The sequence below is a fragment of the Oncorhynchus gorbuscha genome, linkage group LG03, assembly GCF_021184085.1.
Source record: "Oncorhynchus gorbuscha isolate QuinsamMale2020 ecotype Even-year linkage group LG03, OgorEven_v1.0, whole genome shotgun sequence".
NCBI classification, from domain to species: Eukaryota; Metazoa; Chordata; class Actinopteri; order Salmoniformes; family Salmonidae; genus Oncorhynchus; species Oncorhynchus gorbuscha.
Window position 1 is genome coordinate 61,720,721 of NC_060175.1, and position 26,511 is coordinate 61,747,231.

Genomic DNA, 26,511 nt, shown 5'->3' on the forward strand with positions numbered 1-26,511 from the left:
TGTATATACTCTCTTTTTTTCTACTGTGTTATTGACTTGTTAATTGTTTACTCCATGTGTAACTCTGTGTTGTATGTTCACACTGCTATGCTTTATCTTGGTCAGGTCGCAGTTGCAAATGAGAACTTGTTCTCAACTAGCCTACCTGGTTAAATAAAGGTGAAATAAAAAAATTAAATATATATTTACCAAGATAATGAATACACACAATTTGGAATATCTGGTTCCATTTGTCATTGCCAGCACGGACCCTCCCCACACAAAGCCTGTATCGGTCCATCTAAACCGAGCGTTTCCTGGCTCTAGCAACTATGAGTGCTAACGTAATTAAATACTGAACAATTAATCATTTCTCCAAGCTAATATCACTTATTTACAAACAACTGTAACGGTTTTCCTCCTCTCCCTCTGAAGAGGAGAGGCGAGAAGGATCGGAGGACCAATATGCGGCGTAGTAAGTGTCCATGGTTCTTTTTAAGAAATACTCAACATGAACACAACTGATAAAAAAACAATAAATGTGAAAAGAACAAAAATCAAAACAGTACCGTGTGGAAACAAACACCCACAAACAAACAGTGAAACCTAGGCTACCTAAGTATGATTCTCAATCAGAGACAACTAATGACACCTGCCTCTGATTGAGAACCATACTAGGCCGAAACATTGAAATCTTAAAATCATAGAAAAACAAACATAGACTCCACCCCAACTCACACCCTGACCATGACAAAACAAAGGAAATAAAGGTCAGAACGTGACAACAACACATTCATACTCATTGAAATCCAATCATTTCTCTCCTCCTGTTAAAACAAACTGGGTCTCTCATTTAAAAGTAAATGAGAAAGTACATTTTCAGTGTGGCTAATGTCTGTGTTTTGCAAACGTTTATATTCATAGAAAGAAAAAATCTAAAACCCCTCACCCCCATTTTAATCAACATCTCTCCTTTAATGATTATATTTTGTATAATGTGTATTTCTCTGTTAACTGTTGGTGTACTGTCTATTTGTTGCAGGTGATGGGAACCCCAAGGAGAACAGTCCCTTCATCAACAGCAGCAGTGCCAGCGACGTGGAGAAGAGCCAGCAGTACAATGGCAAGAATATGGCCCTGTTTGAGGTCTGTAACACAGGACTCCCTAACTTGCTTCCCTATAATTACACAATAATTAAATACCGTCATTACTTTGTTTCCTTCGTTTGAAACGACCACCTACAGTATATACGATGCCTTGCTTGCTCAGGCACCAGATGGTTTGAATTCTTTGAAATAAGTAGTGGTTTCTCAGTTGTCAATACACCTTAGAGGGCTGATATGATGTCTGTCCACCTGTCCCTGTGTACTGCAGGAGGAGATGGACAACAGTCCCATGGTGTCGTCCATACTCAGCAGTCTGGCCAACTACTCCAACCTGCCTCAGGGCAGCAAAGAGCACGAGGAGGCCGAGAACGAGGAGGGGGAGGCTCCGTCCAAAAAAAAACCTGCTGTCAAGGTACTTCATCTAATCTAAACTAAAGTCTGGTCCCTAAACATAAACATTAGCTGGAGTTTGAATTGATCTGATGCGGCAGAGTATGGCCCTTCCAGGTCACCATTGTCCACCTGACAAGGTGGAGGATTAAGCTGATTAAGAACGGAAAGGAGGATTACTGATGACGCTGTCAGCCATGTTTAGGCATGGACAGGACGTGATTGATGGCTTTGTATGCTGCCCTTTTCCTTCCCTGATGTTACACATCAGTTTGGTCATTTATAGGACCTGAGCAGGGCCACATTAGCCCTGTTATCCCTGTTATGTGCAGTGGAGCATAATCCTGATACATGAAGCTACTCTCTAGGCCTGTCTTGTTACACTGGTCTGAGTCAGGTTACTGTGTATCATTCACTTCCACTCCTTTTCTTGTTATCCACATCCTAATTTGACAGCTCCTTCCAGCCAAGAGGCCACAAGAGGCTGGTAATTATGAGAGAATATTATTAGGATGTGGTATTATGAAATAACACATATGTAATCATGTAGTAACAAATAAGTGTTATATTATAGATTCTTTAAAGTAGACACCTCTGGCACGGATGACAGCTTGTACACTCTTGGCATTTTCTCAACCAGCTTCATGAGGTAGTCTCCTGGAATGCATTCCAATTGACAGGTGTGCATTGTCAAAAGTTAATTTGCGGAATTTATTTCCTTCTTAATATGTATGAGCCAATCAGTTGTGTTGTGACCATGTAGGGGTGGTATACAGAAGAAAGCCATATTTGGTAAAAGACCAAGTCCATATTATGTCAAGAACAGCTCAAATAAGCAAAGAGAAACAACAGTCCGTCATTACTTTAAGACATGAAGGCAAGTCAATACGGAAATTTTCAAGAACTTCAATTGCAGTCGCTAAAACCATCAAGCGCTATGATGAAACTGGCTCTCATGCGGACTGCCACTCCTCAGTAAAATGCACATGACAGCCCGCATGGAGTTTTCCAAATGGCACCCAAAGGACTCTCAGACCTTAAGAAACAAGATTCTCTGGTCTGATGAAAACAAGATTGAACTCTTTGGCCTGAATGCCAAGCATCACGTCTGGAGGAAACCTGGCATCATCCCTACGGGGAAACATGTTGGTGGCAGTATCATGCTGTAGGGATGTTTTTCAGCAGAAGGGACTGGGAGACTAGTCAGGATCACGGGAAAGATGAACGGCGCAAAGTACAGAGAGATCCTTGATGAAAACCTGCTCCAGAGCGCTCAGGACCTCAGACTGGGGCAAAGGTTCACCTTCCAACAGGATAACGACCCTGAGCACACAGCCAAGACAATGCAAGAGTGGCTTCGGGACAAGTCTCAGAATGCCCTTGAGTGGCCCAGCCAGAGCCCGGACTTGAACCCAATCAAACATCTCTGGAGAGACCTGAAAGTAGCTGTGCAGTGTTGCTCCCCATCCAACCTGACAGAGCTTGAGAGGATCTTCAGAGAAGAATGGTGAAGTGAAGTCCTATGGGAGATCCAATCCTATATAATTCAATAGCTGAAAGCCATGTCTGATCAATTGAAGAGTTTGAGAACTACATTTTCTCCTCTATACATATCTAGACAGACAGGCCCACATTAAGAAAATAATTAGATGGTCCTTCTCCCTAGTAACAGGACAATTGCTAGTCATTAGCTAAATGATCGCCAGACCAAAATAATGAGGAAAAGGAGGAGAAAGTGTTTTCTTTCTGCTGCCATTCAAATAGGTTAACGAGGGAGGAGATGTCCCCATTTTGACTGAACAAAGAGCTTGTCATTCTCTCTTCATATTATTACTGTCTTTTTGTGATGGGCTAGAGGAGGGCTTGTGAGTTTCTTATGAGTCTGTACTGTATTTGAGTATGATGAGGGCAGTGTGAATCAGTACTGTATCCACTCAACTCAGATGCCTGAGCCGGTCACTAGAGGAATTTGTTTTGTTCCACTAATGGTGTGGGGTACATTACTGTACTTTTATCAAGTTTGTACTGCCATGCCACAGTTAAACATTTTCATATTTAATCATTATTGATTTGTGTTTGTTCTCCAGGCACCATCGCTGGGCACTCTGATGGGGGTGTACCTGCCCTGCATCCAGAATATCTTTGGTGTGATCCTGTTCCTGCGGATGACCTGGATGGTTGGCATAGGAGGGGTCTTTGGCTCCTTCATCATCGTCTTCATGTGCTGCTCCACGGTGAGTCACAGCTCTGGACCATATTCTTTTCACTCACTCTCTCTCTCCTGTTCTCTTCCTTTTTCTTCCCCTTAAACTTTCTCTCTCTTTATATCACCCTCCGTGTTTCCCTTTTTCTCTTTCTCCCTTCCATCCACTTTGTCTCTCCCCTCCCCTCTATCCTCTCTCCATCATTGTTAGAATGGGCACTCTGCCAGCCAGAGCAGAAAGAGAGGCACGTTTGCAGCACTGATAAGGATATACTCAATGCCACTTCCATTTGAATTATGTTTGATGTCCCAAAGCTCTCCCAGTTGAGTAAATCCTAATTTAATCCTGTTTTGACCTGAGGTAGCCCTGAAAGCTTTACAGAATACATTTCCCTTAACTTACTTACGTAAATATCCATAATTTTTTTTAAAGTGTTGTATACCCAAGTATATTTTCAGATTCCATCACATTCCGGTTCATAGTAATTTCATAATGTTCTACTGAAAATAAGGATTTAAGCCATAAGAACTGTAACTTAAATTTCATAATGCATTTAGAATGCATTTATCCAAACGGTGTTCCTTTTGGTTTGCGCACCAAGAGACTGAAAGCTATAGCCTTAGTTCTCAAGGCTAGTACTAAGTACTATCTTCCCCATGAGTCAATCCCCAAACACTAGGTGACTGCCCTTACCCACGCCTGTCACAGATCCAGTGACAAATGAAGGCTTGCTAGCGCTCTGAGCTGCTATCAGCTTAATGACTGCCGATTAGCATGTCAGAAGCGGCACTGACCCTGAAGGCAGATATAGCCCATCCCGAAATGATCAAAGACAAAATCAAACCTCAACAACTCAGCAGTGAGCTCAGGACTATAAATAACTGCTACTTGGGGCAATACATAAAGGTGGTGACCAGTTGGACCTCTGTTCCAGTCCCACCCCAGGGATAGCAGAGGGCTGTGTGTTACATTACTAATAGACTAGAAGACCCTGAGCAGCAAAGCCTGCTCTTTGTGGAGATCCATCAGATGTGTTAGATAGAAAAGACAGCAGGATGGGAGAAGTGCCTGAGCTATCTTATTATAAGAGATGTGTGTGCTTCCCAACCCAACACTGATTTGCCACTTCATATACGTATTTCATGTCTTGTTATGCTTTGTACATGGTGATCAGTTCACATCACACATAGAATTTATCCTCACTTGATAATGGGTAACCTGATCTCAGTTCTGTGCCAAAGAGCATGACTTAAATAGCAGAATAGACCAAAATGTCATACACTAAATTGTTGTTACCCAAAATTACAACCAACTAATTGCAGCATTAGCACAAAAATGGAAGAGGCAAATGGAAGGGAAAAGAATAAGGAACTTGTCTGTCATCCCTGCATCCCCTAGACCAAAAATGGTTAAAGAAATTTGTGATAAATAAAAATATATACCAGTTTAATTTAAGGACCAAAAAATTGACAGAGGTGCTCTAAATTGGAAAATAGTTGGGAAGAGATGTACCGATTCCATGGCACATGGTTTATGAATTGACACAAAAAACAACACTGGTTTCCAAATTATTATACAAAATTCTTGTTTATCTTTAATTTACAATCTGTAGAAACTATGAGAATAGAAAGGTTCAGTACTTTTGTGAATCATCACAGCACAGTTGAAAAATATATGGCAAATAAAAATCCAAAATGGATAGTGTTAAGCAATAGATGGGAGTGGTTGAATGGAGCTGAAGGGTGAGACTAATAACAACAAGATAGCAAATGTAAAACAAACTGGGACTGAAAAATGTGTATAGGATCAGAACTTTTGTGAAATAGCACAGTTACAAAGAGAAATCAACTGGATGGACATCAGAAATAGAGAAAGGCCAGGACTAACAACAAACAAAATACAATTATTTTAAAATAGATTGTGTCTGTAAAATATGTATAGTATGTATAAACTGAAGGTAGAAGCCTAAGTGTTATTGTTATTTAGTTTACTCAAATTGGGGGAGGGGTGGTAGGGTTTGTGGGGAATAATAAAGGTATATTCTAAAAACGGTGTGCATGTGTATATATGCATGTGTATGTATGTGTATATACATTTAAAGTCAGAAGTTTACATACACCTTAGCCAAATACATTTCAACTCAGTTTTTCACAATTCCTGACATTTAATCCTAGTAAATATTCCCTGTTTTAGGCCAGTTAGGATCACCACTTTATTTTAAGAATGTGAAATGTCAGAATAATAGTAGGGAGAATGATTTATATCAGCTTGTATTTTTTCACCACATTTAAATTGTTAACCCATTTGCGACCAAGCTTTAACTTCCTGACTGATGTCTTGAGATATTGCTTCAATATATCCATATAATTTTCCTACCTCATGATGCAATCTATTTTGTGAAGTGCACCAGTCCCTCCTGCAGCAAAGTACCCCCACAACATCATGCTATCACCCCCATGCTTCACGGTTGGGATGGTGTTATTTGGCTTGCAAGCCTCCCCCTTTTTCCTCCAAACATAACAATGGTCATTATGGCCAAACAGTTCTATCTTTGTTTCATCAGACCAGAGGACATTTCTACAAATGTACAATCTTTATCCCCATGTGCAGTTGCAAACTGCTTTTTTTATGGCAGTTTTGGAGCAGTGGCTTCTTCCATGCTGAGCGGCCTTTCAGGTTATGTCGATATAGGACTCGTTTTACTGTGGATAAAGATACTTTTGTACCTGTTTCCTCCAGCATCTTCACAAGGTCTTTTGCTGCTGTTCTGGGATTGATTTGCACTTTTCGCACCAAAGTATGTTCATCTCTAGGAGACAGAACGCATCTCCTTCTTGTGCGGTATGACGGCTGCGTGGTCCCATTGTGTTTATACTTCCCAAGGATGAACCAGACTTGAGGAGGTTTTTTTCAGAGGTCTTGGCTGATTTCTTTTGATTTTCCCATGATTTCAAGCAAAGAGGCACTGAGTTTGATGGTAGGCCTTGAAATACATCCACAGGTACACCCCCAATAGACTCAAATGATGTCTGTTAGCCTATAAGAAGCTTCTAAAGCCATGACATCATTTTCTGGAATTTAAACTTCTGACCCACTAGAATTGTGATACAGTGAGTTATAAGTGAAATAATCTGTCTGTAATAATTGTTTGAAAAATTACTTGTGTCATGCACAAAGTAGATGTCCTAACTTACTTCCCAAAACTAGAGTTCGTTAACAAGAAATTTGTAGAGTGGTTGTAAAACGAGTTTTAATTACTCCAACCTAAGTGTATGTAAACTTCCGACTTCAACTGTAGGAAGATAGATAGATATATTTACCCCCAAAATATATGGGGGATTGGAAATGATGCAGACAATTACATTGATGGAAGCTACAATCTATTTGCAAAATTAAAGCTGAACCACCCCACCCCGGAAAAAAACAAAAACAAAACGAATATTGTTGTCTAAAGTGCTGTGAAAGACATAAAAGTTGGGGGGGGGGGGGTAATGTGGTTACTAAAACGGCTGTATCAACAGATTAGTAGAATATATTTTTGTTCTCATTTCAGATATGAATAGCAGAGAAGTAGAGGAATATTTCATATACTCTAAGTCATTGGGAAAGTGGACAAAATAGATGATTTGTGTCAAAAGTTACGTTGTTAGAGTGAATAGAATAGAATGCTGGGAGTCACAAAGTCACAATGAGCCCTGTAAAATGTTGAGGAAATCCAATGAAAGATTGACAAAAAGTTGAATAGTTTAAAAATAAATTATATCAAAGCAACTTAATCCAGACCGGTCTGCACAGAGTTTCTAGCTTAAACGGTGGAAGAGGAGTAGCGTTCGATATAATAATAAGAAGTGTGATGTAGATTTAAAGTGGGACGTTTGCTGTTGCAAGTCCCATTAATTAGGGCCTTATCTGTGGTCCTCAGGTAGCATTACCACCTGATTAGGAGTCACTTAGCAGTGCCACGCCGCCACGCCACCACGCCTTTTGGATAATGATGTGCAGTTATCAAACGATTCATTCTTTTTGAACTACTCTTTGTACTGACTCGAGAGTCATGATTTGTTTTTCTGAGTGATCTGTTCATTTGAGTCGTTCGTTTGACCTGCTGGCCGCACACGCAGCCGTAAATACATGTATCCAACTAATAATTGATCCCACGGTGCAAGAATGTACACAATTAATTGATTATTGAATGTTATGGACACAGCTTTGTAGAACAAAAACATATATAGCCTCTTCTCAACAAACTTGAACTTGAGGACGAATTGTTTTGGGTGCTACAAACGATATTGTGCGTATCACCCTCATGGCAAGAAATGCATTCCGCCAAATGTCATTCGCAATCTAGTCTGGTTGCGGCCACAAGTAGATCTTGTTTAAAAGAGATCAATACATAATCTTATTTGTATGCCGAGCAATCAACAGATGTACATTGTTTAAGCACACTTTTACAAGTCTCATACACAAATCCAGTAAGCTCACTATGGTTAACGACATGTGAACGAGAGACGATTAGTTGTCAGAGAGACAAATTTCCCTTCACTACTGTTGGGCCCTGAGAGGGTCACCTCTGCACTTACTACTCACCAGATTACACACACAGCTCCAGGCTTATACACTGGAAACACAAACGGAAGAGTCACTTTACCCCTACCTGTCACGGGATACTAGGAGTGGTGGGTTGGAATCAGGCGCAGAGAGCAGGGTTCAGTATATCGTGATTTATTCTCCTCCAAAAAACAGTCACCCCAACATTCAGGGCGCATAGACCAGCCTAAACACAGGACCAAACAGTCCAGAGAATACACACATGAAAACCACAATCCAACAGAGTAACAAAAATAATCCCGCACAAAACAAGGGCGGGACAACCTACTACATATAGGGAAGCTAATTAAACTAAAATACACACAGGTGAAACTAATAAGACAAAACCAACAGACAAACGAAAAAGGGATCAGTAGCGGCTAGTAGGACGGTGACGACGACCGCCGAGCACCGCCCGAACAGGCAGGGGAGCCAGCTTCGGCGGAAGTCGTAACAGTACCCCCCCCGGCCTCGAGGACGACCCGGAGGACGAGGCGCCGGACGATCCGGGTGGAGGCGGTGGAAATCTCTCAGGAGAGAAGGGTCCAAAATGTCCCCCACTGGAACCCAGCATCTCTCCTCCGGACCGTACCCCTCCCAGTCCACGAGGTACTGTAGGCCCCACACCCGGCGTCTCGAATCCATAATGCCACGAACCGTGTACACCGGGGACCCCTCGATGTCCAGAGGGGAAGGAGGGACCTCAGGCACCTCACCTTCTTGCAGGGGACCAGCCACCACCGGCCTGAGGAGAGACACATGAAACGAGGGGTTAATACGGTAATTGTAACCTGTAAGACACCTTCTTTATTCTCCTCAGGACTTTGAACGGCCCCACACACTGCGGCCCCAGCTTCCGACAGGGCAGGCGGAGGGGCAGGTTTCGGGTCCCTGTCCCCCGGTGCAAACACCGGGGCCTCACTTCGGTGCTGGTCAGCGCTCCTCTTCTGCCATTCACCCGCTAACCTTAGCGAGTCCTGGGCGGCTTTCCAGGTGTCCTTGGAGCGCTGTACCCATTCCTCAACCGCAGGAGCCTCGGTCTGGCTCTGATGCCATGGGGCCAGGACCGGCTGGTAACCTAACACACACTCAAAAGGGGACAAGTTAGTTGAGGAGTGGCGTAGGGAGTTCTGAGCGAATTCAGCCCAAGGAACATACCGTGCGTACTCACCAGGCCGGTCCCGGCAATAGGACCGCAGAAACCTGCCCACATCCTGGTTTACGCGCTCCACCTCGGGGTGAAAACCTGAGGTTAAGCTGACCGAGACTCCCAGTCTCTCCATAAACGCCCTCCACACTCTGGACTTGAATTGCGGACCCCAATCAGAAACAATGTCCTCAGGCACCCCATAGAGCCGGAAGACATGGGTAAATAAGGCCTCTGCAGTCTGCAGGGCTGTAGGGAGACCGGGCAACGGTATGAGACTTAGAAACCCAATCCACAACGACCAGGATCGTAGTACCTCCCTGGGACGGGGGAATGTCGGTAAGAAAGTCCACCAATAAGTGTGTCCACGGCCGTTGTGGAACGGGGAGGTGTTGTAACTTCCCTCTAGGCAGATGCCGAGGTGCCTTGCTCTGAGCTTACACTGAGCAGGAGGAGACATAAAATTTCACGTCCTTAACCAGCGTGGGCCACCAGTATCTCCCTCTAAGACTCCACACTGTCCTCTCGATGCCAGGATGACCCGAGGAGGGGAGAGTATGAGCCCACCGGAACAGCTTATCCAGGACCCCCCCTCGGCACGTACTGAGTCCCCACTGGACAGTTAGGGGGGGTTGGCTCTAACCGTGAGGCCCTCTCTATCTCCGCGTCCACCTCCCATACCACCGGTGCCACGAGACATGAAGGTGGAACGGACCTCAACGCTCAACGGACCGCTCCTCGGTATTACATTACATTTAAGTCATTTAGCAGACGCTCTTATCCAGAGCGACTTACAAATTGGTGCAATCACCTTATGACATCCAGTGGGACAGTCACTTAACAATAGTGCATCTAAAACTTAGGGGGGGGGTGGGGTGAGAGGGATTACTTAACCTATCCTAGGTATTCCTTAAAGAGGTGGGGTTTCAGGTGTCTCCGGAAGGTGGTGATTGACTCCGCTGTCCTGGCGTCGTGAGGGAGTTTGTTCCACCATTGGGGGGCCAGGGCAGCGAACAGTTTTGACTGGGCTGAGCGGGAGCTGTACTTCCTCAGTGGTAGGGAGGCGAGCAGGCCAGAGGTGGATGAACGCAGTGCCCTTGTTTGGGTGTAGGGCCTGATCAGAGCCTGGAGGTACTGAGGTGCCGTTCCCCTCACAGCTCCGTAGGCAAGCACCATGGTCTTGTAGCGGATGCGAGCTTCAACTGGAAGCCAGTGGAGAGAACGGAGGAGCGGGGTGACGTGAGAGAACTTGGGAAGGTTGAACACCAGACGGGCTGCGGCGTTCTGGATGAGTTGAAGGGGTTTAATGGCACAGGCAGGGAGCCCAGCCAACAGCGAGTTGCAGTAATCCAGACGGGAGATGACAAGTGCCTGGATTAGGACCTGCGCCGCTTCCTGTGTGAGGCAGGGTCGTACTCTGCGGATGTTGTAGAGCATGAACCTACAGGAACGGGCCACCGCCTTGATGTTAGTTGAGAACGACAGGGTGTTGTCCAGGATCACGCCAAGGTTCTTGGCGCTCTGGGAGGAGGACACAATGGAGTTGTCAACCGTGATGGCGAGATCATGGAACGGGCAGTCCTTCCCCGGGAGGAAGAGCAGCTCCGTCTTGCCGAGGTTCAGCTTGAGGTGGTGATCCGTCATCCACACTGATATGTCTGCCAGACATGCAGAGATGCGATTCGCCACCTGGTCATCAGAAGGGGGAAAGGAGAAGATTAATTGTGTGTCGTCTGCATAGCAATGATAAGAGAGACCATGTGAGGTTATGACAGAGCCAAGTGACTTGGTGTATAGCGAGAATAGGAGAGGGCCAAGAACAGAGCCCTGGGGACACCAGTGGTGAGAGCGCGTGGTGAGGAGACAGATTCTCGCCACGCCACCTGGTAGGAGCGACCTGTCAGGTAGGACGCAATCCAAGCGTGGGCCGCGCCGGAGATGCCCAACTCGGAGAGGGTGGAGAGGAGGATCTGATGGTTCACAGTATCGAAGGCAGCCGATAGATCTAGAAGGATGAGAGCAGAGGAGAGAGAGTTAGCTTTAGCAGTGCGGAGCGCCTCCGTGATACAGAGGAGAGCAGTCTCAGTTGAATGACTAGTCTTGAAACCTGACTGATTTGGATCAAGAAGGTCATTCAGAGAGAGATAGCGGGAGAGCTGGCCAAGGACGGCACGTTCAAGAGTTTTGGAGAGAAAAGAAAGAAGGGATACTGGTCTGTAATTGTTGACATCGGAGGGATCGAGTGTAGGTTTTTTCAGAAGGGGTGCAACTCTCGCTCTCTTGAAGACGGAAGGGACGTAGCCAACGGTCAGGGATGAGTTGATGAGCGAGGTGAGGTAAGGGAGAAGGTCTCCGGAAATGGTCTGGAGAAGAGGGAGGGGATAGGGTCAAGCGGGCAGGTTGTTGGGCGGCCGGCCGTCACAAGACGCGAGATTTCATCTGGAGAGAGAGGGGAGAAAGAGGTCAGAGCACAGGGTAGGGCAGTGTGAGCAGAACCAGCGGTGTCGTTTGACTTAGCAAACGAGGATCGGATGTCGTCGACCTTCTTTTCAAAATGGTTGACGAAGTCATCTGCAGAGAGGGAGGAGGGGGGAGGGGGCGGAGGATTCAGGAGGGAGGAGAAGGTGGCAAAGAGCTTCCTAGGGTTGGAGGCAGAAGCTTGGAATTTAGCGTGATAGAAAGTGGCTTTAGCAGCAGAGACAGAGGAGGAAAATGTAGAGAGGAGGGAGTGAAAGGATGCCAGGTCCGCAGGGAGGCGAGTTTTCCTCCATTTCCGCTCGGCTGCCCGGAGCCCTGTTCTGTGAGCTCGCAATGAGTCATCGAGCCACGGAGCGGGAGGGGAGGACCGAGCCGGCCTGGAGGATAGGGGACATAGAGAGTCAAGGGATGCAGAGAGGGAGGAGAGGAGGGTTGAGGAGGCAGAATCAGGAGATAGGTGGGAGAAGGTTTGAGCGGAGGGAAGAGATGATAGGATGGAAGAGGAGAGAGTAGCGGGGGAGAGAGAGCGAAGGTTGGGACGGCGCGATACCATCCGAGTAGGGGCAGTGTGGGAGGTGTTGGATGAGAGCGAGAGGGAAAAGGATACAAGGCAGTGGTCGGAGACTTGGAGGGGAGTTGCAATGAGGTTAGTGGAAGAACAGCATCTAGTAAAGATGAGGTCGAGCGTATTGCCTGCCTTGTGAGTAGGGGGAAGGTGAGAGGGTGAGGTCAAAAGAGGAGAGGAGTGGAAAGAAGGAGGCAGAGAGGAAAGAGTCAAAGGTAGACGTGGGGAGGTTAAAGTCGCCCAGAACTGTGAGAGGTGAGCCGTCCTCAGGAAAGGAGCTTATCAAGGCATCAAGCTCATTGATGAACTCTCCGAGGGAACCTGGAGGGCGATAAATGATAAGGATGTTAAGCTTGAAAGGGCTAGTAACTGTGACAGCATGGAATTCAAAGGAGGCGATAGACAGATGGGTAAGGGGAGAAAGAGAGAATGACCACTTGGGAGAGATGAGGATCCCGGTGCCACCACCCCGCTGACCAGACGCTCTCGGGGTGTGCGAGAACACGTGGGCGGACGAAGAGAGAGCAGTAGGAGTAGCAGTGTTGTCTGTGGTGATCCATGTTTCCGTCAGGGCCAAGAAGTCGAGGGACTGGAGGGAGGCATGGGCTGAGATGAACTCTGCCTTGTTGACCGCAGATTGGCAGTTCCAGAGGCTACCGGAGACCTGGAACTCCACGTGGGTCGTGCGCGCTGGGACCACCAGAGTAGGGTGGCCGCGGCCACGCGGTGAGGAGCGTTTGTATGGTCTGTGCAGAGAGGAGAGAACAGGGATAAACCGACACATAGTTGACAGGCTACAGAAGAGGCTACGCTAATGCAAAGGAGATTGGAATGACAAGTGGACTACACGTCTCGAATGTTCAGAAAGTTAAGCTACGTAGCAAGAATCTTATTGACTAAAATGATTAAAATGATACAGTACTGCTGAAGTAGGCCAGCTGGCAGTGGGTGCGTTGTTGACACTACACTAATCAAGTCGTTCCGTTGAGTGTAATAGTTTCTGCAGTGTTGCTATTCGGGGGCTAGCAGGCTAGCTAGCAGTGTTGTTTACGTTACGTTGCGTTAAAAGAACGACAATAGATGGCTAGCGAACCTAGAAAATCGCTCTAGACTACACAATTGTCCCGCCTCTATGGTATCATAGAGGCGGGACAGCGCATCGGCTTTGGTGTTTTGGGAGCCCGGCCGGTATGAGATGGTAAACCGAAACCTGGTGAAAAACATGGCCCATCTAGCCTGACGTGGATTTAGTCTCCTCGCTGCCCGGATATACTCGAGATTACGATGGTCAGTCCAGATGAGAAAATGGTGTTTCGCCCCCTCAAGCCAATGTCTCCACACCTTCAGAGCCTTGACTACAGCTAACAACTCCCAGTCCCCCACGTCATAGTTTCGCTCCGCTGGTCCGAGCTTGCTCGAAAAGAAGGCACACGGGCGGAGCTTGGGTGGCACGCCCGAGAGCTGGGACAGCACGACCCGACCCCCGCCTCGGATGCTTCCACCTCCACTATGAACGCTAAAGAGGGTTCCGGATGCGCCAACACGGGCGCATTGGTGAACAGCTCCTTCAAATGACTGAAAGCTCTGCCCGCCTCTGCGGACCAACGCAAGCGCACCGGTCCTCCCTTCAGCAGTGAGGTGATGGAAGCAGCCACCTGACCAAAACCCCGGATAAACCTACGGTAGTAATTGGCAAACCCTAAAAACCGCTGCAACCTGGTCTGGACTCTCCACCGTAGTCGCACCAACGGCAACTCCTATACACCTGCCTGAACACTCCTCTGATCACCCCTTAAGAGCTCCCTGTCGCCAGGAAATCACCGGGTTGTGTTGAGCTAGCCAAGGAATTCCCAACACCACTGGAAACGCAGGTGAATCTATAAGGAACAGACTAATCTGCTCCTTATGATCCCCCTGCGTTACCATGTCCAGCGGCACCGTAGCCTCCCTAACTACTCCTGACCCTAATTGTCGGCTATCTAAGGAGTGCACGGGGAAAGGTAGGTCTAACGACACCAGGGGAATCCCTAGCCTTAACGTGAGCCCACGATCCATGAAATTCCCAGCTGCGCCTGAATCGACTAGCGCCTTATGCTGTAGAGAGGGAAAAAACCCAGTGATAGAAGTTAACACATACATATGACCGACAGGAAGCTCTGGGTGAGTCTGGTGCTTACTCACCTGGGGTGATCGAGTAGTGCTCCGCCTGCCCTCCCGACTCCCAGACGAGTTCCTCCAGCACCGGTCGGCCGTGTGCCCTCGTCGACCACAACTGGTGCAGGAGGACACTCCTTCTCCGGTCCCCCTCGAAGCCGCCCCTCCTAGTGGAAACGACAGGACCTGATCCGAACGCCCGCGGGCAGCCAGCAAGTTGTCGAGACGGATAGCCAAGTCAATGAGTTCATCCAGTGTGAGGGTGGTGTCCCGACATGCTAGCTCCCTACGGACGTCCTCCCTGAGACTGCATCTGAAATGAACTTTCAGGGCCCTGTCGTTCCACCCTGAACTCCAGGGCAAAGTCCTGCACGCTCCTCGTCTCCTGACGCAGTTGGAACAGTCGTTCACCCGCCGCCCGACCCTCTGGTGGATGGTCAAACACAGCTCGGAATCGGCGGGTGAACTCTGGGTAATTATCCCTCGCCGAGTCCGGACCATTCCACACTGCGTTGGCCCACTCGAGGGCTCGCCCAGTCAAACAGTAGACAAGGGCGCTCACGCTCTCCTCTCCAGAGGGAGCAGGACGCACGGTAGCCAGGTAGAGTTCCAGTTGGAGAAGGAAACCCTGGCACCCAGCCGCTGTTCCATCATACTTCCGTGGGAGCGTCAGCCGAAGAGCCCCGGAGCCAGATGTGGTTGCAGGAACAGGAGGTACCTGAAGGAGGGGGTGCTGGAGATGAAGTGGGAAGGCCACTCCTCTACCATCAATCCATCCTCTGCATCATTTGGTCCATGGCCGAACCAATCCTATGAAGAACGCTGGTATGATGGAGGACCCTCTCCTCCATCGATGGGAGAGGAGATGTGGCTGCTCCTGCTGATTCCATGTATTTTTTTGGTGCAGGATTCTGTCACGGGATACTAGGACTGGTGGGTTGGAATCAGGCGCAGAGAGCAGGGTTCAGTATTCGTGATTTATTCTCCTCCAAAAAACGGTCACACCAACATACAGGGCGCATAGACCAGCCCAAACAAATGTCATCCGTTCTTCGTGGCCTTTCTCGCTGGAGATCTGCTGGAGATCTATTGGCGGATTGGATTGTCTGACTGACCGACTGACTACAACCTTTTTGTATACGGTATTTCATTTGTTTTGATGTGAGGTATACTGTGATGATTTATGTAGTTAGTTGTAGTTGAGGACTTAGTAAGAGTTGATACACTTTAAAGTTCTGTGGTAAAATTATTGTTATATTGATTGTATGATTAATACTGGGTTTACGCTACACTGAATGAACGGACAAACATTGCGTGACAGAAGTCACTTGAGTTCCCTGAACTCTACCAGGCAGGACTCTTTTTAGGCCCGAGGTACAGGACATTTCTGGAGGAACCAGAACTCATTGTGATATTATTATATATGTGTGTGTGTAATCATTGGTGTTGCTAATACAACCCACGCAAAAGAATATAGTTGTTTTTGAATTTCTTTCCAATGTTTTAAGGGTTTATGAAAAGTTTATTTCCATCCTGACTTTTACATAAGTCCTTTGTATTGGTGTAGACTTGACGGACCAGATGGGACTCATTCCCTCCCAAACCAAAAGGAGAAACCAATGTTTTCTCTGGTAGGCACAACCTACCTGGCACCCCTATAAATAAGAACCTCAAGTCAAAACCGTTACAGTATGTTGTCATGATCGATCATCAGCCAAATAGCTAAGAAACTGTTTGGAACCATCCTCCCAAAGTTCATATTCATACATATTCATCACAAACAATATAGTATTAAGGTCAGGCACCACAGGCTAAAATTACAATTTTGAGATTTTGGGGTATTTTGGTCCATTAACATTAGTATTTTCAAAAATTAGAAGTAAAAATATCAAAAAGTTGATGAAAGTGTATACTTTTGTTGCTTAATTATACTACTCTCATAAAAATGTATTGAAGTGTCACCACCTGTAAATGGACATACATGCATAACTTCAATGCTCACTACATTGAATCACACATCATTTCATAGAGAATGTTATAGCAACTTAGTTTCGAGAGATGGGGATTGGGTCTAAATTGGTGTTTGGCATTTGGTAGTCTAAATTCAATGTACTTATCTTTAATTGCCATTTTCCAAAAGGCAGACTCTTCCCACATGCCAAACCTTTTTCTCAGCCTCAGAACCATCTGCATTCATCAAAGGTTGTGTATTTATCACTAGACATGTTCTCCAGACTTACACTTAGGGAACTGTTGGTATGATGTCAAAGTTTTATTCTAGATTTAAAAAAAAAAATGTAAGCACCCAAAGTGCAATTGAAATGTAGATGAAAAACGTAATTATCCACAATCTCCTATGTGTATGTCCTGGAGTGTCTTAACAAAATGAAACCAAAAGGCTGACATCATTCAGGGTGAAGAAAAAAACATTATATTTGTGTCCACATTCAACTGGTAAAAGCGGACTGTGATATGATTAAAGGACTATAATTCCTTTGTTCGGGTGTGGTGCCTTGACTTACACTGTTTCACTAAGAATCAGCACTCTGCAGCTGAGGGCTAAAACAGATGGAACTGCTCCATTTTTAAAATAATGCTATCTCCCCTCTGCCTCCTCTCAGACCATGCTGACAGCTATCTCCATGAGTGCCATCGCAACAAATGGAGTGGTGCCAGGTGAGTGTGTGTCACAGGCACACCTTGGTGCGTGCATGAATGGACGGTCTGGGTGATGCATGGCAATCTTGTTGTTTTTTCCCCAACCAGTTAGGTTTTCACATCTGATATTTCTCTGGTCTGTGATAGGACAGTTATTGCTGGCATGGCTAAACCAGAACCACACTGTACTAGCACCCCTTCTATCATCTGTACAAAGTATGAAAGTGTTGAAGTGTGAAAGTGTGGAACATCAGAAACCTTTCTATTTCTATTCGGAAACTCAAACTATTCTGTGCCTATCCATAGAGTCATGATACTGTATAGAAAGGCTAGGGCTTTTTTCCTGATAAGCTCTAACATGCCTAAGCGATGTCTATGCAGCAACTATATTTCTGTTGACAAACTACTACTTCTGCATATTCAAGCCCGAAGTCTTTAGACTTACTGTATGTGCAGACCTGGGGTTTATCATTGAAAACAATATTGAGCAAAAGAGGAATGCCAATGGCTGTGTTTGTGTTTGTGTCTTTCAGCCGGAGGCTCCTACTACATGATCTCCCGTTCCCTTGGCCCTGAGTTTGGCGGAGCTGTCGGAATTTGCTTCTATCTAGGAACTACTTTTGCAGGTGCAATGTACATCCTTGGTGCCATCGAACTTCTGCTGGTAAGGAAAGATGATTGCTATTATTTTATTGTTTTGTTTGCTATCTGTTTTCTTTCCCCCTGTGCCTAGTGTCTGGCGTTTTATTTTGGGGGTGAGACCACATGCAACATTGATGAATGCAGGAGGAAGATGTCTGTTCTTCTGCCTACAGATTGTGGTGCAATAGATTATGCCAAAAAATTATCCATTTAATACAATCAATTATGTTGATATATTTTCATTTTAGACAAATATGAAAAGTTGTTGCAATTCGTGATAATATCTAAATTATAATTGATTAATCAAGCAAGCTGTCACACTCACAGCAAACTGTTCATTTGTTAGTGCCTTGTCTGTGCCATTATAATGATATAAAATAAATCCATTATCCATTACATTCATATGTTTTTTCCAATGTTTGAGATAATATCTGATATCTATTCCCACACCCTCTCACTCACTCCCTGCTTCCTTTTTTCTCCTCATCCTTTTCTGTCACTCGCTCCCACTCTCCCTCCATCCTCGTTCCACCATGTCATTTTTAACACACCCTTTCTCCCCCTCCATCCTATTCTTACTATCTTTTCTCTTCCTCTCTTCTTTTCCCTCCACCTCCCTTTCTCTCTCTTCCTCCATCTTTCCCTTCTCCAGATCTACATCCTCCCCCAGGCAGCCATTTTTAAGATGGAGGGTCTGGAGGGTGCTGATATGGAGGCAGCGATGCTGAACAACATGCGTGTATACGGCACCATTGTGCTCAGTTTCATGGCCACGGTGGTGTTTGTGGGGGTCAAATATGTCAACAAGCTGGCTCTGGTCTTCCTGGCGTGCGTCATTCTGTCCATCCTGGCTGTCTATGCTGGGGTCATCAAGACGGCCTTTGAACCCCCTGTTTTCCCGTAAGTTTGACCTGACTGAGCCTTGTGCTGGTGCATGCTGGTGTCCTTTACATGCTCTCCCATACACATTGGTGCTTCCAAAACGTTTTCCTGCTGTTGCTCACTTTGACCCAAACCAGACAATGACCCTCAACATGGGGGCCCCTCAGGGGTGCGTGCAAAGTCCCCTCCTGCACTCCCTGTTCACTCATGGCCGCACACGACTCCAACGCCATCATTAAGTTTGCTGACGACCACAACGGTGGTTGAACTGAACACCAATGACGATGAAACGACCTATACAGAGAAGGTTAGTGACCTGGCAGTGTGGTGCCAGGACAACAACCTCACCATTAACATCAGCAAGACAAAGGAGCTGATCGTGGACTAAAGGAAACGGAGGACCGAGCAAACCCCCATCCACATTGATGGGCTGTAGTGGAGCATGTTGAGAGCTTCAAGTCCCTCAGAGTCAATATCCACACACCCCAACACAGTCATGAAGACGGCACAACAAAGGCTCTTCCCACTCAGGAGGACTGAAAAAATTCAGCAAGTTATACAGCTGCACCATCAAAGAAAGGTCCTAAAAATTGTCTCCAGCTACCCAAGTCATAGTCTGTTCTTTCTGCTACTGCACGGCAAGCGGTACCGATGCACCAAGTCCGGAATCAACAGGACCCTCAAAAGCTTCCACCCCCAAGCCATAAGACTGTCAAATGGTTATCCAATTAAAGCTACCCAGACTATCTGCATTGACCCTTTTTGCACTAACTCTTTTAACTCATCACATATGCTGCTTCTGCTAATGTTTATCATCTACCCTGTTGCCTGGTCGCCATATCCCTACCTATGTGTACATATCTACCTCAAACATCCCGTACTCCTGCACATTGACTCGTTACTCGAACATGAGTATATTGCCAAGTTATTGTTACTCATTGTGTATTTATTCCTCATGTTATTATTGTGCTATTATTTCAAAAAGTTCTCTCTGCGTTCTGGGGAAGGGCCAATAAGTAAGCATTTCACTGTTGGTCAACTCCTGTTGTTTACAAAGCATGAGACAAATAATATTTTATTTGTTTGGATTTCAACAACACGTTGCTTGTACGAGCATTCCAAAATAAATTGACTTGCACATGTTATTCAATCATTTCCTCCACACTCCTTGCGCGCGTCTGCAGAGCCGGGCGCTAAAATGTGAATGAAGAGATAGCAGAACAGCGTGGATAATTGACAAAGAAGACAACAGAGCTTACCAACTTTTTCAAATGATCCGTCATAGAGGTAAGACATTTTGATTTCATAATGGAAAGAGCAGGTTCTTACAAGGTTTCTAAAACACATACAGTACAAGTCGAAGGTTTGGACACTAACAGAACTCAGAATAAGACCCAGATGCAGACAGCTAGAGTCACAGATTTATTGACCCAAACAGGGGGCAGGCAAAAGATAGGTCAAAGGCAGGCAGAGGTCTGTAATCCAGGGTAGAGACAATAAGATAAAGAATAGCAGGCAGGCTCAGGGTCAGGACAGGCAGAAGTTCGTAAACGGTTCAGTCAGGCAGGTAGAGCTCAACAGGCAGGCTCGGGGTCAGTTCAGGCAGAATGGTCAGAACTGGGGAAACTAGGGAACAGAACTTGAGAAAGCAAGGAGGCGGGAAAACAGACTGGTAAGATCTGACAAGACAAGATGAACTGGCAACAGACAAACAGAGAACACAGGTATAAATACACTGGGGATAATGTGGTGGAATGGTGACACCTGGAGGGGGGTGGAGACGAGCACAAAGACAGGTTAAACAGATCAGGGTGTGACAGGGTGTTACTACATGACTCCATTTGTCGTTTTTCATAGTTTTGATGTCTTCACTATTATTCTACAATGTAGAAAACAGTAAAAAATAGTGTTAAACAAATCAAAAAGCTGCCTTGCTGACAGCTTTGCACACTCTTGGCATTATCCCAACCAGATTCACCTGGAATTTATTTCCAACAGTCTTGCAGGAGTTCCAAAATATGATCAGCAATTGTTGGTGTTACGATCAACTAGTAGTGGTGGGTGGAATCAGGCGCAGAGAGCAGGGTTCAGTCTTTCTTTCAAATTTATTCCCCAGCGCAACAAAACAGTCACGCCAACACACAGGGCGTATATAAGTTGCCAGTCCAAACAACAGGACAAAATAGTCCGGAGAATAAATATACGAATAACTCACACCATCAAACACAGAGTAACACAAACAAGCCTGCACAAACACCCAGCGGGCCTAGTGCCCTTAAATACCCTACAGACAAACCCTCATACAAAACAGGTGTACCCAATTACCCAATAACCCAAAACAAACGGAAAGGGAATCGATGGTAGCTAATAGGCCGGCGACGACGGCCGAGCACCGCCCGAACAGGAAGAGGCACCATCTTCGGCAAGGTTCGTGACAGTACCCCCCCCACCTGACGCGCGGCTCCCGCAGCGCACCGACCCCGGCCTCGAGGACGACCCGGAGGACGAGGCGCAGGGCGATCCGGGTGGAGGCGATGGAAATCCCTCAAGAGGGAAGGATCTAAAATGTCCCTCCCCGGTACCCAGCACCTCTCCTCCGGACCGTACCCCTCCCAGTCCACGAGGTACTGCAGGCACCTCACCCGGCGTCTCGAGTCCAGAATAGCTCGTACTGTGTACGCCGGGGACCCCTCGATGTCCAGAGGGGGTGGAGGGACCTCCAGTACCTCACTGTCTTGTAGGGGACCAGCTACCACCGGCCTGAGGAGAGACACATGAAACGAGGGGTTAATACAATAATAAGAGGGAAATTGCAATCTATACACCTCGTTTATCCTCCTCAGGACTTTAAATGGCCCCACACACTGCGGCTCCAGCTTCCGGCATGGCAGGCGGAGGGGCAGGTTTCGGGTCGAGAGCCAGACCCTGTCCCCTGGTGCGAACACCGGGGCCTCGCTGTGGTGGCGGTCAGCGTCTCTCTTCTGCCGTTCACTGGCCTGCCTGAGAGAATCCTGGACTGCCCGCCAGGTCTCTCTAGAGCACTGTACCCACTCCTCCACCGCAGGAGCCTCGGTCTGACTCTGATGCCACGGAGCCAGGACCGGCTGGTAGCCCAGTACGCATTCGAATGGCGACATATTCGTTGACGAATGCCGAAGAGAGTTCTGGGCTAACTCTGCCCACGGGACGTACCTCGCCCATTCTCCTGGCCGGTCCTGGCAATACGACCTCAGAAACCTGCCCACTTCCTGGTTTACTCTCTCCGCCTGCCCATTACTTTCGGGGTGATAACCAGAGGTAAGGCTGACCGACGCTCCATAAACGCCTTCCAAACCCGAGACGTGAACTGGGGACCCCCATTGGAGACGATATCCTCTGGAACCCCATAGTGCCAGAAGACGTGGGTAAATAGAGCCTCTGCAGTCTGTAGGGCCGTAGGGAGACCAGGCAATGGGAGGAGACGGCAGGACTTAGAGAACCGATCCACAACGACTAGAACGGTAGTGTTCCCCTGAGATGGGGGAAGATCAGTAAGGAAATCTACCGAGAGATGGGACCATGGCCGTTGTGGAACCGGGAGGGGCTGTAAATTCCCTCTAGGAAGGTGCCTAGGAGCCTTACTCTGGGCGCATACCGAACAGGAAGAGACATAGAGCCTCACATCACTAGCTAAGGTGGGCCACCAGTATTTCCCCCTAAGACCCCGCACTGTCCTATCAATCCCCGGATGACCCGCAGATGGTAGTGTGTGGGCCCACCGAATCAACTTATCACGGACACCAAGCGGTACGTAACTTCTACCAGTCGGACACTGTGTAGGCGCAGGTTCAACCCTCAACGCCCGCTCGATGTCCGCGTCCACCATACCACTGGGGCCACCAGTCGAGAGGCTGGAAGGATGGGAGTGGGTTCGATGGACCGGTCCTCGGTGTCATAGAGACGGGACAGCGCGTCGGCCTTAGTGTTGAGGGAACCTGGTCTGTAAGAGATCGTAAATCTAAAACGTGTAAAGAACATGGCCCACCTAGCCTGACGCGGATTCAGTCTCCTCGCTGCTCGAATATACTCCATTTTTTTTTTTTTTTTTTTTTTTTTTAACCTTTATTTTACTAGGCAAGTCAGTTAAGAACAAATTCTTATTTTCAATGACGGCCTAGGAACAGTGGGTTAACTGCCTGTTCAGGGGCAGAACGACAGATTTGTACCTTATCAGCTCGGGGATTCGAACTTGCAACCTTTCGATTACTAGTCCAACGCTCTAACCACTAGGCTACCCTGCCGCCCCAGATGAGAAAAGGGTGTTTAGCCCCCTCTAGCCAGTGTCTCCACACCTTCAGGGCTTTTACCATAGCTAGTAACTCCCGGTCCCCCACATCATAGTTCCGCTCCGCCGGACCCAGCTTCTTAGAAAAGAAAGCGCAGGGACAGAGCTTCGGTGGCGTGCCCGAGCGCTGAGACAGCACGGCTCCAACCCCAGCCTCGGACACATCCACCTCCACTATGAATGCTTACGAAGGGTCCGGATGCGCCAACACGGGAGCCCCAGTGAACAGTGCCTTCAACTGGTTGAAGGCTCCATCAGCCTCTGCTGACCACCGCAAACGCACCGGCCCCCCCTTCAGCAGTGAGGTAATGGATGCCGCTACTTGGCCAAAACCCCGGATAAACCCCCGGTAGTAATTGGCAAACCCTAAAAACCGCTGCACCTCCTTTACCGTGGTCGGAGTCGGCCAATTACGCACGGCGTTAACACGGTGACACTCCATCATCATCCCCGAGCTGGAAATGCGATAACCCAGGAAGGAAACGGCTGGTTTGGAGAACACACATTTCTCAGCCTTGACGTATAGGTCATGCTCCAGCAGTCGGCCAAGAACCCTGCGCACCAGGGAAACATCAACGTGTCATCAATATAGACTACCACACCCTGCCCGTGCAAGTCCCTGAGAATCTCATCTACAAAGGATTGGAAGACGGCTGGAGCATTCTTCAACCCATACGGCATGACGAGGTACTCATAGTGGCCTGATGTGGTACTAAACGCTGTTTTCCACTCGTCTCCTCCCTGAATACGCACCAGATTATACGCGCTCCTGAGGTCCAGTTTTGTGAAGAAACGCGCTCCGTGGAATGATTCCACCACCGTAGCGATGAGAGGTAGCGGATAACTAAAACCCACTGTGATCGAATTGAGACCTCGATAATCAATGCACGGACGCAGACCTCCCTCCTTTTTCCTCACAAAAAAAAGAAAGTTGAGGAGACGGGTGACATGGAGGGCCGAATGTACCCCTGTCTCAGAGCTTCCGTGACATATGTTTCCGTAGCCAACGTCTCCTCCTGTGACAGCGGGTACACATGACTCCGGGGAAGTGCAGCGTTCTCCTGGAGGTTTATCACGCAATCCCACCGTCGATGGGGTGGTAATTTGGTCGCCCTCTTCTTACTAAAAGCGATAGCCAAATCGGCATATTCTGGGGGAATGCGCACGGTGGAAACCTGGCCTGGACTCTCCACCGTCGTGGCACCGATGGAAACTCCTATACACCTCTCTGAAGACTCATCTGACCACCCCTTAAGAGCCCCCTGTTTCCAGGAAATAAAGGGGATTGTGAATAGCCAGCCAGGGAACCCCCAACACCACCGGAAACCCAGGTGAATCAATAAGGTAGAAACTGATCCTCTCCCTATGATTCCCCTGCGTTACCATGTCCAGCGGAATCGTGGCCTCTCTGACCAGCCCTGACCCTAATGGTCGGCTATCTAAGGAGTGCACGGGGACAGGTGGGTCTATCTGCACTAACAGAATACCCAATTTACGGGCGAGTCCACGATCCATAAAACTCCCAGCTGCGCCTGAATCGACTAGCGCCTTATACTGAAGAGAGGGGTAAAACGCAGGAAAAATAATTAACAAAAACATGTGACCAACAGGGAGCTCTGTGTGAGTTTGGTGCTTACTCACCTGGGGTGGCCGAGGAATGTTCCGCTGACCCACTCGACTCCCAGAGGGACTCCTCCAACACTGGTCCGAAGTGTGTCCTCTCCGTCCACAATAGGAGCAGGAGGAGCCCCCTCTGATCCCCCTAGATGCAGCTCCTCCCAACTCTATCGGAGTGGGAGTGGGAGAGCTGGAAGGTGGAATTAACAGGACCCCTTCTGAACGCCTGCAGGCAGCTAGCAGGTTGTCCAATCGAATAGACGCAGTGCGCCGGACCCAGAGGACGACGTAGGTTGAGTAGGTGTTGTCGGCAGTGGGGGAGCTGGGGTAGACGTCGGTAGACCACTCCTCTCCCATCGTTCCATCCTCTCCATCATCTGGTGCATCGCGGTACCAATCCGATGGAGGACCGCTGTGTGGTGATGGACGTGCTCCTCCATAGTGGGGAGAGGGGTGGTCGCTGCTCCTGCTGATTCCATTTCTGAAGGTGCGGGCTTCTGTTACGATCAACTAGGAGTGGTGGGTGGAATCAGGCGCAGAGAGCAGGGTTCAGTCTTTCTTTCAAATTTATTCCCCAGCGCAACAAAACAGTCACGCCAACACACAGGGCGTATATAAGTTGCCAGTCCAAACAACAGGACAAAATAGTCCGGAGAATAAATATACGAATAACTCACACCATCAAACACAGAGTAACACAAACAAGCCCGCACAAATACCCAGCGGGCCTAGTGCCCTTAAATACCCTACAAACAAACCCTCATACAAAACAGGTGTACGCAATTACCCAATAACCCAAAACAAACGGAAAGGGAATCGATGGTAGCTAATAGGCCGGCAACGACGGCCGAGCACCGCCCGAACAGGAAGAGGCACCATCTTCGGCAAGGTTCGTGACAGTTGGCTAGCATTTCCTTCACTCTGCAGTCCAACTCACACCAAACCATATCAACTGGGTTGAGGTCGGGTGATTGTGGAGGCAAGGTCATCTGATAAAGCACTCCATGACTCCCCTTTTTGTTAAAATATCCCTTACAAAGCCTGGAGGTGTGTTGAGTCATTGTTCTCTTGAAAAACAATTGATAATCCCACTAAATGCAAACCAGATGGAATGACGTATCGCTGCAGAATGCTGTGGTAGCCATGCTGGTTAAGTGTGCTGCAATCTCTGAGTCTGGTAATTCTAATGAACTTATCCTCTGCAGCAGAGGATGGGTTGTCCTTTCCTCTGGCAGTCCTCATGAGAGACAGTTTCATCATATGCTGAATGTTTTTTGTGACTGCGCTTGAAGAAACTTCAAATATTTCTTGAACATTTCCATGTTGACTGATCGTCATGTCTTAAAGTAATGATGGACTGTCGTTTCACTTTGCTTGTTTGAGCTGTTCTTACCATAATATGGATTTAGCCCTATTTGGTAAAATACCATCTTCCACCCCTACCTTGTCACAACACATCTGATTGGCTCAAATGCATTAAGAAGGAAATACATTTCACAAAATAACTTTTAACAAGCCACACCTGTTAATTGAAATGCATTCCAGCTGACTTCCTCATTAAGCTGGTTGATAGAATGCCAATAGTGTGAAAAGCTGTCATCAAGGCAAAGGGTGGCTACTTCGAAGAATCTCAAATCTCAAATATATTTTTATTTGATCAGCGCTTTTTTGGTTACTACATGATTCCATATGTATTATTATAGTTGTATGTCTTCACTATTATTCTACAATGTAGAAAATAGTCAAAATAAAGAAAAAGCCTTGAATGAGTAGGTGT

General features: G+C 47.3%; 1 protein-coding gene across 1 annotated transcript in view; it reads left to right on the plus strand.

Moving 5' to 3' along the window:
* Positions 1-26,511, plus strand: part of LOC124031663 (solute carrier family 12 member 5-like) — a 137,342-nt gene that overhangs the window by 75,543 nt on the left and 35,288 nt on the right. Inside the window, exons 2-7 of the mRNA XM_046343187.1 lie at positions 1,022-1,125; positions 1,355-1,498; positions 3,564-3,710; positions 17,233-17,287; positions 17,803-17,933; positions 18,564-18,811. Of these exons, the coding sequence (XP_046199143.1) occupies positions 1,022-1,125; positions 1,355-1,498; positions 3,564-3,710; positions 17,233-17,287; positions 17,803-17,933; positions 18,564-18,811 (829 nt within the window). The remainder of the gene's footprint in view (positions 1-1,021; positions 1,126-1,354; positions 1,499-3,563; positions 3,711-17,232; positions 17,288-17,802; positions 17,934-18,563; positions 18,812-26,511) is intronic.